At 36.5% G+C, this 17,883-nt stretch overlaps 1 protein-coding gene across 2 annotated transcripts in view; it reads left to right on the top strand.

The window, feature by feature from the left end:
• CycD (cyclin D) overlaps positions 1 to 17,883 on the top strand; it is a 69,838-nt gene that overhangs the window by 40,039 nt on the left and 11,916 nt on the right. Inside the window, exons 3-4 of one of the 2 annotated variants that reach the window (XM_034331956.2) lie at positions 7,808 to 7,970; positions 16,998 to 17,143. In XM_034331956.2, coding sequence (XP_034187847.1) covers positions 7,808 to 7,970; positions 16,998 to 17,143 — 309 coding nt within the window. The remainder of the gene's footprint in view (positions 1 to 7,807; positions 7,971 to 16,997; positions 17,144 to 17,883) is intronic. The other variant, XM_034331954.2, reaches the window with a different exon arrangement.

The following is a 17,883-nucleotide window of genomic DNA, read 5'->3' as shown; positions in this document are numbered from 1 at the left end:
TCTAAATTTTATCCTCTTTTTGGAAAGTGTGGCTTAATTGGGATCCAAATATGTACAGTCAACCACCCTTATTAGGAATTTTTGACCAATTAGTAGTATTCCTATCAGATACTTGAAATTATGAATAATAATAATAATGGAATACTGTGAAAATAAAATCGTTACAATTATTAAATTGCTAACTAAATTTTCTCTTCTTAAAAAGCAACTGTATTGATGAAAAATTATATTAATTATCGAATGCTAATAAATAATTTTATATGAAACAAAATGTAATTCAGTGTATACTTTAACATTATAAATCGCACGTTTCTAAAATTAGAATTTTCCTTTGCCACTAAAAGTTCCAATTACTGGGAAGAATTTTTATAGCCAGTGATAACAATTTTTCACACAAGCTGTCTTCGCATTGGAATGCATGCATTCCGGACGTTAGTAATCAGCACTTGTATTCTCACTTTGTCAACCGGTCCGAACCAGTCTGCAAGATTTTTGAAACGACAACCTTCTCCTCTTCCTGGTCACCCTTTTTTTTTCTCTGCTCCATCTATACTTGAATTATTACCAGCTGTAACTTGCGCGCTTAGTCAACGGATAATATGCTCGATGCGTGTCCTTATTCTAAGATTAAGTAGAAAATTCATATCCTACTACAGATTTAAGAGGCTTCGTAAACCGCTAGAAATCCTTTCGTACATTTTCACACGAATACTAAAATGACATTTTGTAAAAACAAAATATCCAATTTATATTCCATAGCTTTTCGTTGCTTTGCAAATTTTTGTAAGACTGAATTTATTATTCGATCGAGGATGATTTTATCGTCCGACCGTTTATCCGACGTATGGCACTTGTACTCGATGTTACGCTACTGTTACTACTTTACACAGTTATTACAAACACCTATAGCTTCGCACCTGTAGATATGGTTATGCCCGTTGTGCTCGAATGTTCCACGTCTCGCAGCGCACCTCTTCTTCTTCCTTCTTTTTACCAGTCTGATATCGACTTTCTCTGTTTCGATTTCGTGGTCGATAACGCGTATCGAGCACGGTAGAAAGCTAACAGGAAGTCTGATTTAATGGCAATAAAATGATGTTGGCCCTTCGGTGATATTCACTCGATCGATTTATTTATGAGAGCTGCTCCATTTTCAGTAACGATTTATTCGAACGATCGAATATTATTTATTGTAACCCCTTCTGCTATGATTTTTTTATTAGGTGTGTCAATCAGAGCTAACTGTTCATTGCTTGCATTTTAAAACAAATAAAGAAAATTGAAATATATGCCATTCAACAATTCTTAATGAGCAAATTATAATTAGAATTTAACTCAAAATTCAATTTTGACACATTTGAACTGGAACTTGTGATGAGTGTGACTCGGTATTAGAGAGCAAAGGGTTAAGTATTATTTTTAATCTTATTATATATACAAATTAAAGAGGTCGTACAGAGTAACGGATTGAAAAATATAGGTACTTTGTCTATTTTTTTTAAATAAAATTTCCTATTTTATAATACATCAATTATCTGATATAAAAAATGTTTTTAATTGTTTTTTGTACACAATTTTGAAATAACCACCTCTAATAAAATGTTGTGGTGTTAACAACAAATTGGCCGTACACTTTATCTGAAACTAATATAGGGAATATTATTTAAGGGTGTCCCAGAACTACCGTTGGTCCCTTGAAGTGGTGGTAGCTGGGGTGATTCTGAACAACATTTTGCCAACATTTGTATATTTCGTTCCTGGCACTCGCTCTTTGACATTCGCCCTTACAGTCTAACAGTCTCACTTCGCTATTGTCTTTTATACTCACTTACCACGGTCATATTCGATCACTGATTTATACACGCATTCACACACTCTTGCCACCTGGCGACTTTTGCTCCCAATATCACCCCCGTCACGCATGCACCCTCATTCAGAAAAACTGTCACTCGGTCCAAATACTCTTCATTTACACTTTAGTCAATCCTGAATAGGGAAATTAAAACATGATGAAAAATAACAAAATAGCGAACATATGAAAAAATACTTAGAAATTTTATTAATTTCTCGTATGATAAAAGTTAAATAAAATTAAATTAAAAATTTTTTTTATAAAATGCAAGATTGTCGACATCGATTGGATTGTTAGATTCTTTTATTCGGTGTCAACGAGGTCAAAAACAGTCGTTTTGATTGCTAGTACTTGAAAATAAAAAGTTGATTCACTGTATCGCCGTCAATTCTTCGAATTTCGTTCTAAAAAATTGGACTGTGTATCTATCGAAATACGTTTAAAAAAAATCGCTTTTTTCGACCCCTTACCGTGTACTTACAACTCCCTTAATTCAGTGGTTCTGGTATTATGCTTTCTTAATTACTATTTTAAATTTGAATATTTTCCCGCGCTTCTGTGTATCTGAAAAATGGCGCGAAAATATAATAACAATAACAATTAAATCTTCAATTAATAATGAAGCAGAGAAGAAGTATATTTGGAAATCCAAAGGGTTAAATTTCCAGTAAAATTGATACGTAGCGATAGTAAGGGTTGAAGATGATAAACACCCCTCTGTCGAAGTAGAGCCGCGTTAGTCAGTTCGAATTTCAGAGAAACGATGACGACCGCGAACACGTCGGTTCGCATCGCGGCGCGCAGCATCGACCGCGTCGATTCGATTCCGTTTAATCGAAACGGGGGCAGGAGGGGGCTGAAGACTGGCCCTCTAAGCATTCCAAGCGGACCACGAACTCGTCCTCTCGTCTCTCGTGAGAACTCGCTAGCCGACTAAGCCGGCTCGTCGCGGAAAAATGCAAACGCACAAGTGCAACCGCCCCGTCGTTGCATCATTTAACACACGGCCTCTTACGATGTGCATCACGGATACCAGATATTTCAAGAGGAAATAATAAAGAGGCTGAGCGAGCGAGCGAGAGCCGACTTGTCTTACTGGCTCGTCTACGCAGACCCACCCGATTCTCGACAATCCAGAAAACCGCAACGGGGGCCAACTTGTTTTCTGTACACGGTGTATTATTATTAACCGTATTCGTTATATTGCCGCGATCGGGAGAGGTGAATTTTTCAAACTTCTAAGCTGTCATTTAGGGGGGTGATAGAAGTCTATCATCTTCGTTGATTATGATGATGGAAGGGCAGCATCAGTATGCTTGAAACTGTGATATAGATTTTTTTAAGTATTTATCAGACACTCCATCGGCCGATATTATTTATTGAGCGTATCTATAAATTTAATTTTTCAATTTTAGTAAATTTTAATAAAAATCCACATTTTGATTTCTGGTAGGGACCTAAATTTTGTTATCAAGCTCGAAAAAATAGGATCACTTTGTTGTTTGTGTAGACGAATGCGCAATTTTCATAAATTAAGTTTTAATAACATTTGGGTCAATCATGGCCGAAACTTACAAAACGAAAAATACCTAATTTTTAGATAAGTATTTCATATATTGGAAAGATAATTTCTAAGGGAACAGTGTAAAATTTAGAAATGAAAATAATATGAAATAGAAAGTCAAATTAAATTGGGGCTCTCTCCATGGTCCGTCGCCTGATGGTTAAAACAACCACAATGCCACAAATAAATAATCTATCTCTCTCTTGCACTCAAAGTATCTTATCGTTAGTATAATTGACATTATTTAAATTTCATTTGAATTTTCGTTTACAGTCCCTGATTTCAGGTGGGATGCAAAAAATTTAAAACCATTGTGAAAAAAAAATATTTATTAATTATAATAATATATGTAACTTTCTTTGTTTCATAAAATTATTACAGTAACTTTTATAAATATGGTCCTTCTCACCCATAATAGTAAGGGTGAGATGGACCATAGCTCAGAAATGTATTTTATTTTATTTTGCAGCTATTTATAAAGACATCGTCTTATGCTAATTATATATTATAAAAAAAATTATCCACTACATATTTATTATTTCTAAAATATTAAATTTACAGACATTTTAAAAAAGGTGCTCCATTTCTATCAAACTTACCCCATAACGAGAGTCTACTGTAAAAAGTACATAAAGTTAAATTTAGAAAATGGTAACAGTTAATGGTTTACCGTGTATAAATAGTAAAACGGCGTATCCCTGAGGCGGATCGTTGGCCTCGATCGCGGAATCGTTACGTTTACGCTTGCGTACGCATCGTACCGTGTCGTGCGTAGCCAGCCCCGCGTATTCGCGTCGTTGCACCGTCACGCATTCCACGACGAGTTTATACGACCATCGACGAGATATTACGCGCTTCGAGCTTGTTCTTTGCGATGCTTTATCGACCCGACGCTACATAGACCGGTAATTTTTTATTTAAATCAACACCAGAAGCTTTGACCGTGATAAGTGCGCGCACGTTTTTCATAAAGGGGAACCTTTTTTTCGTTTTAGCAAATTTCACGCGTTAAGAAACTTAACGATCGTGTTTTCTCCTTGGAAGAAAAAGAAAACATCGTTTCCTGCCCTGTTACTGTTTCAGATTGTTCGGAATAAGTATTAGAATGCTTTTGTAGAATTTTTGGATTTTTCTGGTTTTTAAATCAAAATAATAATATTTTTATTTTCAAATATAATTAAAAAGAAAAGATCGGAAGCTTCGTTATCGTAAATAATTTTCTTGTTGCATCGTCCTGTTACGCTGCAAATATCGACTCTGACATCACTCGAGAAACGACTTACGGCCGCGTAAAAATCACGCCTATACCACTTGCGCGTGGTCGTCTTTGTTTCATTCAGCAGCACTACGAGTCGCTTTACGAGCGTATACGCACGCACTCGAGTATGAAGCTCCACCTCTTCAAGGATAAGAGGTCAATCGAGGAGGTGAGACCAGAAGGAAAGCGATACCCCTCGAAGATGTGAAAGAAAGAGAGAGCGAGACAGATCCTTGGAACTTTAATTATACACTTGCCTCCAATTTCGTTTTTCAAATCCTTGGCTCATAATATTGAATCATATTTGTGGCGTAACTTACAATTTAATTGTAACAAATTTAGTACAGTTGAATTTTAAATTTAGCTTTAATCATATTGGATTAATGAAATTATGGTGATTATGTGGAACAGGGTTAATATGAAATATAATTATTTAATTTATTTATTCAAAAGAATTTAATATATTTTATAGAAATATTTGATTTTGAAATTTTCCTACTAAAATTTTAGTAGGAAATAAAAGTAATACTGCAAGTGCAATGACGCACTTTTAGTGATTGACCCTTTTGTTAAAAAAGTAAAAAATATAAAATAATTCATTTCTTACGTAATAAACTATAATTCTACCCAGAACAAAAAATATTCGAGCTACGGAAGAAAATTGTATTTCATTATTTAACCCTTGGACAGCGGAGCTGGGGTCAATCGTGACCCAAATAAGGATATTAATCTAAAATTAAATGTATAATTATTAAACAAAACAATTTCATATACTAGCAGAATAATTTTTAAAGGGACGGTGTAAAATTTAAAAAATGAAAATAATATGAAATACAGAATTTAATTAGAATTGGAGCTCTCTCCCTGGTCCGCCATCCAAGGGTTAAAAAACGTTATCCTATTCCAATTTATTTTCTAATTTTACTTGGCCCATTATTACTACAAGACTTATACAATTGAATTTTAATAAATAATTCGGTTGGATTGCAGTTTTCCGGGTAATTGATCTCGACTATTTTATCGGATAAATCAAGGTCGGAGAAGACGATGGGAAGTGTCCCGAGGTCGATATCACGTGGCGTTATAAAGTTATGGCCATTTTAAAAAATCACAATTTTTCAAAAATTTACCGATAATTTCGAATCCAGAAAATAACCTAACCTAACCTAACCCAACCCAACTTATCAGCTAGAATAGCTAGCCTTTGAATTAGCTTAGCTTAGTTCTCCTCAGCTAGAAAAGCTAGTCTAACTTAGCTTAGCTTAGTTCTCTTCAGCTAGAGTAGTTAGTTTCTAATTTAGATTAGCTTCCTGTCGTCTTCTCCGACCTTGATTTATCCAATAAAATAGTCGAGATTAATTACCCGGTTAACTAACCAATAATTCTATAGAAAAACTATTTACACTTTCGTCACATGAAAGCCTTTTTCCCATATAAGAACGATTCCCAACACCTGATATTATTAAGTTCACATACCCGTGCACCGAATGTGTATCTTCACGTCGTGTACCCCATATAATATTTTTCATACTATTCGTATATACACGGTGCTCAGTTTACGCATTAAATATTCCCGGTTAACTAAGGAAGGTCCATTTAACTTAGCATGTTTCCCCGATGCCGTACACGCTCGTTTCCTCCGCGTGTATCGCTCGATCGTAGTAAGCGTATACTACACGTACGCTTTCTGCTTCCTTTCTGTCTCGCGGATGCGCTGCTCGCTCGAGTACGTCGTAGTACCCTCGTTTTCTCTCGACCGTGAAATTACACGGCGGCTATACTACGTGGAGTACTACGCGTCCTTCGGCTTGATTAAAAGTCCATTGAATTCGGTGGCTACGATACTCACGGTTCGGGAAGTCTCTTACGAAACCGTGTGACGTGGCTTTCGTCGCGTCCGCTCGGCAAATAAAGACAGCATTTAATGAATTAGGATCATTAACCCTTTTACTGACAACTCTAAATAGTTGGTATTCGCAAAAACTGCTAGATCGGCCCATTGGTCTATAACAGTGCCATCGTTCAAATAACACATCGGCCCGCGGCAATGAAAGGGTTAAACGGTGACAAAGAAGTTTGTTAACCTTTCAAATTCGACACCTTCTATTACGAATAGAAATTTTCTTAATTATAAATCTGTATATATGGAAACGTGACTAGACTCTAGTTTCTCAGATCAAGTAAATTAAGTTTCTGTAGAGAAAATATTAATGTTAACTAGGGATGTGCGGCCCGACTACTGTGTCGGGTTCCTGACTAGTCGGGTCGCGGTCGGTTCGGAAAACATCGGGCGGGCTCGGGCGGGCTCGGGCGGGCTCGGGCGAGCGTCCGATATATGCGTGTAGTCGGGTAGCCCGACTATTTCGGGTTCAGTCGGGTACAGTCGGGCTGATACGGACGAGCTCCCGCGGGCCGCGACACGCGACCCAACGATCATTAATGCTTGCAATAAGCATGTTCAAAATCTATTTTGTTTAAAATGAACATTCAGGTGACATGGAATGAAATTCGTTACAAATATTATTTTTCCACATAAAAATTATCTTATTCCAAAATTCCACATAAAACAGATTTTGCACATGCTTATTGCAAGTATTAACAAGTACTTACATGAGAGTTGGGTCGCGGGCCGCGGCCTACGGGAGCTCGTCCGAATTTGCCCGACTGTGCCCGTCCGAACCCGAAATAGTCGGGCTACCCGATTGCACGCAAGTATCGGACACCCGCCCGAGCGCGCCCGAGCCCGTAATATCGGGTACCCGCACATCCTTAATATTAACAGTAATTTAGCAAGAAAATAATATAATTTTTAATTTGTAATTGAAAAGTACGAATAAGGAATTAAATTGTATTATACAATTTAAATTTGCCCGTGTAAACGTTTGCATGCAAGTGGTGGGGAATCACAGGGCTATACATATATGTATATGGGGCTTCCTTCCCAACATGGTCGTTGCCCTTGGAAGCGCCTGCGAGGAAGGGTGGGAACGCGGAGCATCATTTTTCCTGAGAAAGCCAATGTCGGGTGTTTTAAGGGTTAATTAATCGACGTTAGAAATATTCGGTTGTTTATTCACGTGCCTGTTTTTGAGAGAAAGAATCCTAATCGCTTTCTATCATACGGCTGTTGCAGAGGTGGGAACAACTGGTCGTCTCGAAGCTGAAATGGGAATTATCCGCGGTGACACCAGGTGACTTCCTGATGCATATCCTGAGCAGACTGCCCGTGCCAGGTAGCTGGGACCCGGTGATGGTCAGGAGGCACGCGCAGACCTTCATCGCCCTCAGCGCCAGAGGTGAGAAACGATCAGGATTACCGAGCTGCATATGTATTTATGTATGTGGGACATGCGTGCATGCGTATGTGTGCACGCTACACCATGGAAAATTCAAGGGAACCAAGGTAAATGATGGCGAACGATTTACCTGGGCCAATGCAGTTTATTCTTCAGAAAATACACCCTGCATACTCTTTTCTTTTTTCAGAATTTTTCACTTGATTTTTTGGGTATAATAAATGTTGCAGTACAGTAGACTTTCGTTATATCGCCACCACTCACGTAATATTACCATGACTCTCGTTATATTACCGTGACTCTATAACCATTGCCATGACCATGACAATATAACTTGTCATGACCCTTATAGTCCATGAAGGTGATACGTTTCTATCTCCCTCCCCTCTTTAAATGAAAGCTTGGAAGCTCGATAAATTTTCCACCCTACAACCCCCTCAGTGGCAATATAATAAGAATCTACTGTACTTTCTTTTACCCTTTGCTGGATTTTGAAAAAATTAAATGTAGTGATTTTATAGAAAAAGAATTTACAAGATAAACTTTGCAGAAGTTTAAAAAGCACTCTCTGTGAGCGATACGCTAAAATGGAAATGGTATATTTTACTATGCCAAAATTTTCTGCGTTGTAGATTTCGCGTAAAAATAGATAGAGTAACCTTACCATACTATTTGTGGATCAGCAACGTAAAAGATTTCTTAGAAGTCTGAATCTTAATTACAAAATTTCAAATTTTCCACCACATGTTCTATGATTTTATTGAAAATTTAAAATCTTTTTGTTTAAAGAAAAAAAGAAAGTGATCACTAAATAGGATGAAATTTTAATGAAAATTCAGTCCTAAGTATGAACGAATTTAAATTACAAAATAAAGATCAAATAAGTTTATTGTATTGAATGTAAAGTATCGTAACGAGTCAAACTCATTGAAAAAACAATTACGATTCGTTCTACTTTTGCACAGGAAATCGTTCTAACAAGTTTTCAAGCTTCTCGGCGCCTACAGTCATCATTTTCATGATATTGTAATAGTCATAGACATGATAAGAATAATTAACAAGAAAGGTCACAACGTAGAATAGTGCATTTTCTATCTGTGTTCTATTTCAAAGAAACGATAACACTGTTCGCATTACATATCAATCGTTACCAGGCCGAATTAATTAACTTCAATTGTTGAATTTTCGAAAGTACCTATTGTCAAAGCACTTAATTGATGCTTAAGTTTTTATATCTTATTAATTTCTTTAGGTAAATTTGCTTTACTTTTTAATTTACAATTATTTCCTTACCTCGGTACACTCTTAAAAGAAAATGGCGATATAGTGGAAGTAGGAATTCTCAAAATACGATATTAATATTAAAAGTAATTTAGAAACAAAAATAATATCATTTTTAATCATTAAGTATTATAACATTTAATATTGAGAAATATGAATAATAGATAAATGTCCATTCAAATTTTCCCGCGCAAAAATTTTAACACGAGGGGTGGGGAAGTCCTGGAACCTATATACTAGGACCATCTCCCCATCACTGTCATTTTCTCCCAGGACTCCGAGGGGAGAAGTTGGGAACTCGGTGCATTATTTCTCTTGGGGAAGATTAATTTAAATTACAATTTAGTTAGAAAAAGTGTTATCGCATGGTATCTGAAAATTAAAGCCAGGGGGAAAAACAACGATTTGGAATGTCTTCGTCGCTTATTAGAAATGATAATGACATGTCACGCAACGCGTAGAAAATGCGACACGCTTAAAAAATGTGCTTCTTACGCGTTGCTGTTCATTGTCAGTCTCGTTAGAACCGTGCCACGGCGGCGCGGCGTCGTAAACAATCGGTAACGTGCATCGTTAACTCAGGCGTTAATGAATATGCCGGTGCATCGTATAATGCACTCGACGGAAACCATCACGTAACTGCTTTCAATCGATTCTATGTATATGTGCGTGCATTTTTTTGCTTCTACGTTTAATGGGTCATGCACATTGCAAGACTATTGATAGCAGAATGATACGACGAAAGTGCAAGGACGTAAATACATAGAATGGATAAAATAAAAGGGTTAAATAATAATAAATTAAAATATGATGAAATAAATAAAACAATAATAAAATAAATTAACATAATATAATAAAATAAATTTAAAAATAATAAAAAATTAATTTTTTATTTAACAATCATTAAATTGTTAACACTTGGCAAATTTATAAAAATATGTATAAAGTTTAAGATAAGTTTTCGAATGACCCCCCAAAACTGAGAACTCAGGTTCAGTATATAACCTAAATTGACCACAAGAAACCGATTAAAGTTAATTTCAGAGCTGGATGTCTTACCGTTTTTGAGATATCGTGGTAAGAAATTTTGGTACAATTTTGGGAGTACGTATGCGCTATTCGATACTGAGCATACGCTATTCAATACTGCGCATGCGTTATTCAGTACTGCGCACGCGCTATTCAGTACTGCGCACGCGCTATTCAGTACCGCGCATTCGCTATTCAGTACTGCGCACTCGCTATTCAGTACTGCGCATGCGCTATTCAGTACTGCGCATGCGCTATTCGATACTGAACATATGCTATTCGATACTGCGCATACACAGAACCTAACTTAACCTTAGCACGATATTTCGAAAACGGTAAGACATCCAGCTCTGAAACCAACTTTAATCGGTTTCTTGTAGTCAATTTAGGTTATATACCGAACCTGAGTTCTCAATTTTGGTGGAACCATTCGGAAACAGCCAAAATTTACAAGATGATAAAAAAGAAAGAACTTCAGTTCAATTCCAGTGTCGCGAATATCTTCTCCCACGAAACAGAAAGCATTTCACCCTGTAGCAAGAAGCAGGCGAGTAAAAAGAGGAACGGAAGAGGTAAGGGAACAAGATGTCGAAGAACAATTATCAAAATCGTCGAGCCATCATCGATGCGTTCCGAAAACAGAGCTGTTGAAAGAGACGGCTTGGAAAAGCGCTGAATCAAAAAGTAACTGATGAGACGTACCACGGTGAAAAAGAAGAGGAAGAAAGGGGAGGCGTCGCATCGGTCACGACGAGATCGCGAGACACGTTTAAATCCCCTTCTGGTCGTTGCCGGTCGGTTGTTATTACAAGTGACGAGGGCAAAAAGCAAGGACCATCGTCCTTCGTCGTCTGGTTGGCTCTCGGTGGTCCGTCAGCTTCGAGAAAGAGAAGAGGCTAGATTGCGAACCAGAGGAGGATGATTGTTTCTCACGAGCCAAACTAGGTAGTCGACGAAGCCCGGTTCCACTTGTTTGACCTTCTTTTTCAGCGACGAAAAGAGAAGCAAACGGCGCCACGAATTCCAACCGCTTCCTTGAATCGCGGAAGGTCTCTGAACTCCTTCGACTTTTTCGTTTCCACGCCCTTATGTTGCCCGCCTGATAATATTTTGTTTTTCAATCTTTCAACGAGCATCGTTACTTTGATGAATTTATCGGACACCGTTTATTGCATATCTATAAAGATCAAAGAGAAATTGGGTAAAATAAGGAATATTTGGTTCCTTTCCTAAAATTAATTTCTTCCGGTAATAATACTTAAAAATTCAAAGAAGATTTAGTTTTTATTTTTATTTTAGAAAAGAAAAATTGTTATTGCCAATAGTAGTATAATGTTATCATTACTTAGCCATTATTTGTTAACCCTAACTCTTAAAATATTAACCTAAAGTTAAATGTATCATTTTTTGACGAAAGAGTTTTATATATTAAGACAATAATTTTAAAAGAACAGTGTAAAATTTAGAAAATGAAGATAATAAGAAATACAAGATTAAATTAAAACAGAAGCTCTCTACATGGTCCGCCATCCAAAGGGTTGAGTGCAAGAACAGAATGCATATTAAGATTTTACTTGAAATGAGATCTTTAGATGAACTTTGCTCCAAATAATTAATCTGAGTTTAAATGAAGAAAATTAAGCAACGTTAATGTACAAGATTTGTTGTAAAATATTGTTATTATGTATTGTTAACTTCAATATTAGTGAAATTGAAAAGTTCTAAGAAAATGAAAAGAAAAGCTTTCTATGTTTCCATAGTTAGTTTCATAATAGTGTATCTCTTTGAATGTGACAATCGTTGACGTGGCACGTAGTCTTTTTGAAATATTTATAATTAGGATGCACCCTGGAGGTGGTACGAGACGCGACAAGAAAAAGGATTTGAAAAGCATAAATACTACAGAAACAGGAAGAACCACTATGGGGAAAGAATGAGGAGAAAAGAAATCCATAAGAGGTATGAAAGAAAAGCAGAAGCGACGGGAAAGAAAAGAAGAAAAGGAAGGTAGGAAAAGAAGAGAGGAGCTTAACAAACAGCCATCAAGTGAACATAACCGAAGCGCCAAAATCAAAGGAAGCCCCAGAATGGATGAAAAAAGGAAGACGTACAGGGTAAAAGAATCACGATCAAGAAAGAGAAGGCTGCAGGGGAAAAAGTGGAATATGAGAACAGGAAGTTCATCAAGAAGAAGAGTGAAACCAAAAGAAAGCAAGAGGAGACCTCGCATTACCTTAAAGTGTTATCAAAATCTTGCAAGAAAAAAAGGATTCAATTCTAGAACCATGTTAAAAATTGGATTTCTACTTTTTAAATACAAGGAAAATTATTTTTTTTTCTTTGGTAAGTTGAAAATTCACTAATTCCCAATAAAGCAATTAGCAAACTTTTATTTCTCCTAAAAAAAAAGAAATTAAAAATGAAGCTACTCGCCTATATTTTTATTTCTCAGAAATTCAGATTTCCATTAGTTTTATGGCAAAGGAAGAAATTGCGATTATAAAAAAAACTGAATTAATGAAATGGAGGTGATCCTACCTCCTTATTTTCAAATTGTAATTCACAATCGAAAGAACAGAAGCCAGCTGCACAAAGATGGTTCACCTCACCCTCTCTGTGCAAATTTAAAAGCGCCTTCGTGGAATTCCATTCTTAATGGCTTTATTACGGCCGGTATACCCGTTGAATTTCACCTTGTCCATCGGACGTTTTGGTTGTCCGTAAACCTGTTCCCATCTTTCCATGAATGAATAGTGTCCGCGTTTGAGAAAAATCCAACCAGAAACGCGGCTCGACCACGCGTTGGAGTATACAGGACGTTTCAAAAGTATTGTGAGTTTAATAAATTTTATTTTCCATAAGGGATGAATAACTATAACGCGTTCATTGTAAATTGTAAAGGGGAGAAGTGAGTCAGTCGCTTTATGCCAAAATGTTTAAGGGAAAAATTACTGTAATGGATTGAGAAAATCAAAATTTTTGTTTATTCTATTTTTACTGCTTATAATGTCTAGAATCAATTCTTAAGATAAGGTAAAATTTGCAAAAACAAAAAAGTTACAGAGGTTTTAATTGATGCAGCGTAATGATCAAAATAAAAGTTTATTCAAAATTCCTTTGTTATTGTGGTTACAATAAAATTTATAATATGAACGGTAAATGCTTTTCGTCAATATTTTAGCCGTGTAATCAAAGAATATTTAGTCTAAAACAATAAGAAGTGTGAATGCAGGATGTTTGAATAAAATATATGAGATTATCATGGGGGAGTAAATAATTGTTCTCAGGTTTCAAAAACTGAAGCCACTGCCTTATAGTTAAACAAATTGCATGATTTTTCATTTCATATCTTCCAGTAAAATAATTACACGTCCGCCCGTTGTCCACAAATTTTTTAAGCCCACATACATCGATATTATTACTACGATTACAATAATCGATATTTTTATGTCAAATTTTTAGAAAAAGCCGTTTAAGAAATGTACTTTCCGAAGACACTATGGGCTGTCAGAAGTAAATATTTAATTTTGCCAAAAGAAATTCCTGAGAAAAAGCCTTAATATTCAGCAGGGCCGGTCCTGGGCCTAGGCAGATTAGGCGGCCTAGGGCTCCCCAAGGTCCAGGGCCACCATAAGACGACTTTGCATCTAAGAATACAAGAAGAGTAATGTTTACTTGAATATTAATCGATGTAAATGCAAATCTTAATTAGTTATACAAACTTTAATGTTAATTTTATAAATTTTATTTGCGGTACTTTTTTTATGTCATATATGTAAAGGGGCCTTTTGTCGGAGCTCGCCTCGCACCCCTAAAAACTCAAAGCCGGCCCTGATATTCAACAGCCACGATGGTTTCCCTTTAAGATTGAGCACGCGATATCGCGTGATTGAACTTTTATAGAATTCAAAAGAAAGAAAGAAAAGAGCAGAGCAATCTTTCGTAACAACTTTATCCATCCTGTCAGCTCGAGGAAAAATGACCACATCCGCGTGTCTAAGAAACGGGAACATCGCGTCTCGTTGCGAACAAAGGCATTAGAAAGTCTTGGTTCGCAGTTTTTTGGTTACAAGGGGGGCCTCTCTAACGCGAGTACCGTTAAAATAGGTGTCTGCGATTGTAGTAAGCCGAAATCGACCTCTAAAACAGATAGTCCAGCTTAATTGTTGGCCTGTCCGGTTTCTGGACGTTGGTGACCCCTTACTTGCTTGCACGAGTAGGTGACAAAAGCTTTCACGCTCAAACCCAAAGCATAACAAAGGAAGTGGTGGCACGGATAGGTGTTTGCTGTCGGTAATCTTTGGACGTCGTTCGGTCCTACCGAAGGCCATGCTTTTCAACGTTGTAAATCTTATTTCGAGGCTCGAATCCTTTTTCTCGGATACATCTACCTGGCGGCTTCTTTATTAGCGGATTTCAATCTCGGGTTCAACCATTGGCGTAAGTTGAATTTTTTACGGTGAGAGGTCTTCTGATTTTACTAAAAGTTTCAGATAAGTTTTCGAATGGCCCCACCAAAATTGAGAACTCAAGTTCGATATATAACCTGAATTGACTACAAGAAACCGATTAAAGTTGGTTTCAGAGCTGGATGTCTTACCGTTTTTGAGATATCGTGGTAAGAAATTTTTGTACAATTCTGGGTCTATGTATGTGCTATTCAGTAGTGCGCATGCGCTATTCAATACTGCGCATGCGCTATCCGATACTGCGCATACACAGAACCTAACCTAACCTTAGCACGATATTTCGAAAACGGTAAGACATCCAGCTCTGAAACCAACTTTAATCGGTTTTTTGTAGTCAATTTAGGTTATATTCCGAACCTGAGTTTTCAATTTTGGTGGAACCATTTGGAAACAGCCAAAGTTTAAAGCTGGCAATTCGGTAAACTAGGCTATATTGCTGGAAAAATTCTTGGAATTGGTATTACATAGAGTAAAATGGATATCCTGAACGAAAATAAGTATAGACTAACGAATACAGTTATTGACTCTTATCGTTAATAATGATTGACCATTTCCTAAAAATGTAAAGAAAGCTAGAAGAATAATTTTTTAAGGGAGGGTGTGAAATTTAGAAAACGAAAATAACATGAGATACAAAATTAAATTAGAATGGTGGCTCTCTCCATGGTCTGCTGTTTTAGAGCTTTCTTCAATATTATATTTCTCACTCCTTTAAGAAAATGGTTAATCATTGTGTAGGGATCAACGACTGTATATGTTATCCTAACTATTTTACTTCTTATAAAAAAACAAAAGGGTATTTTATTATAATAATCTTACATGTTATAATAACAAAATTATGTACATAAAAGAAGTAGTTTATAGTTGTCTTTGGTATAAGATGGAAAACTAATTTGTAAGTCTCGATTGTAAGTCTCGATAATTGTAAGATGGCGATCATACTGGAGTAAGTTGATTATGTCGATTTAGCAAATACAATCTTGACATTTGAATAATTTAGTTCCTCGGTAGGATGTGCAAGATCGATGCCACTATTTTTATCACTTTTAACACTGTATCCACTCCTTTGAATCTGTATATAATTCACCACATCCTGGACACATCGATTATTTGATCTTTTAATATAATTTTACAGTATCGCGATAACTCTGAAATACATTAATTGTAAGGCAAAACAATTATTCGGGAAAAATGGCAAGTTCGTCTTTTATTCCGGTAGGCGGCGGACCATGGAGAGAGCCCCAATTTTAATGTAATTTTCTATTTCATATTTTCATTCTCCAAACTTTACACTGTTCTTTTAAAAATAATACATTAATTCTGCACTCATATAAAGGCTAAAATTACCTTTATTAAAGTTTCTACTTACTAATGTATGATATGAATATATTGCAAGCTACAGTTACGAAATTTTTATTTTATTTTAACTTTTATTGTTTTAGTTAATATCTACCTTACCATTGTTGAAAAGAAGCAAAACATAACATTCGCCATCCTACCCTATCCTTTCCTAAAGGGTGAAAATCCGTATGAAAGAGAATTCACTTACACAGCTATTTTTCCAAGCTAATATTTGATTCTATTAAGATTTTGCAAGAGCCCACCCTGACCTCCACTTGTACGCCAATGGGGCCAACGTCTTTTCCGTCTGGGATTCGCCCGAGAGGGCCTGCTTTCTTCTTATTCCTTCTAGCGGCAGGATCAAACTAGACCGTTCAAAATAATGGTCGGCGCTTTGAGATCCTTTGGTATTCTTAACGAGAACCACTCGTTCATATTCCGGATGGATATTATTCAGGATTCTTGTCCGATGCGTTCGGAATTTTAGAGAGCATCATAGAAAATTATCCTGTGAATTATGACGTACGAGGAGTTAGCTAGGAATTGGAACTATCCGGCTATGGAAATGGGGATATGTTTAGAGACTTTATTTGAATACATGAAATGATAAATTGCTAGAAGGGTGGCAAATTCACCTTTCTAACTTCCCTTAATTATACTACTACGTCGAATTAAATCAGATTTTTTATATTGCAAAATCAGCCATTTGATACGATAACATTAAAAATTGATAAGATTATCTTTGATAATTGTAAGTGTTCTAAATAATAATTTTACAATATTTTCCTATCAGTACCACGAACGGTAGCTTGATACCTATATCAAAAGATTTATGATCTTACGATAGCTCTCGGAGATTTATCTAACAAATCATAAGGTAACGGTGAAATTTCTTTTTCTTTTACAGAGTACAAATTCTCGATGTACACGCCTAGCATGATCGCGGCGGCGAGCGTCGCGGCGGCCCTTCACGGTCTCGATTGGACTGGGAAAAGCGGCTACGGGCTGGCCGGCCTCCTCGACGAGCTTACCCGCATCACGGCTATCGAACAGGTTTGTTCCCGTGTTGATATTATTGCAGGGCAGTCGAGAAAAAGCGTCGAGGAGTAGATTTAATCGCGGAGCGGATCGCTTCGACGACGTGTCGGAAACCATCGTGACGATCCACCTCGAACAATCCTTCTTTTCTTTCGTACTTAAGTTGAGACACGCGTGACAAAAGTTTTAGAACCGCGCAGAAGGTCAAATCAATCTTTATTACAATTTTTTTAACGATTTTCGTGCCTTTTGTATTTTGGTCATTTTCAAATTTTCCCGCCTTATTCAAATTTTCACATTTTCCTAGCATATTTAAATTTCCATATTTTCCTGGTATATTCAAATTTCCGCATTTTCCCGCCATATTCAACAATTTTCTAGCATATTAAAATTTCCACATTTTCCGCCATATTGTAATTTTCACATTTTCTTACCATATTCAAATTTCCATATTTTACCGCCATATTCAAATTTTCACATTTTTCCGCCATATTCAAATCCATCCGAAGTTAAAAATTCATCCGTATGTTCCATCGATATTATTCAGTGAACGCAATAAAAGAAAATTATTCACCATTGTTTGAAAATTCTTCAACGATCAAAGGGTCACGTTTATCTTGCACGAAGAATCAGCGGCTCACAGCCATGAATGAAGAGAGGTCAGGTGGCCAGATAGTTCCAAGAACGTTCTTCCTGTTTCTAAACACATGCGGCTGGCGAAAATATTGCGCTTACAGGGCGTAGACCCCATGCCG

The sequence above is a fragment of the Osmia lignaria genome, chromosome 5 (genome assembly GCF_051020975.1).
Source record: "Osmia lignaria lignaria isolate PbOS001 chromosome 5, iyOsmLign1, whole genome shotgun sequence".
In the NCBI taxonomy this organism is placed as follows: domain Eukaryota; kingdom Metazoa; phylum Arthropoda; class Insecta; order Hymenoptera; family Megachilidae; genus Osmia; species Osmia lignaria.
Note: the sequence above shows the minus strand (reverse complement) of the source record. Positions and strands in the feature narration are given on the sequence as shown.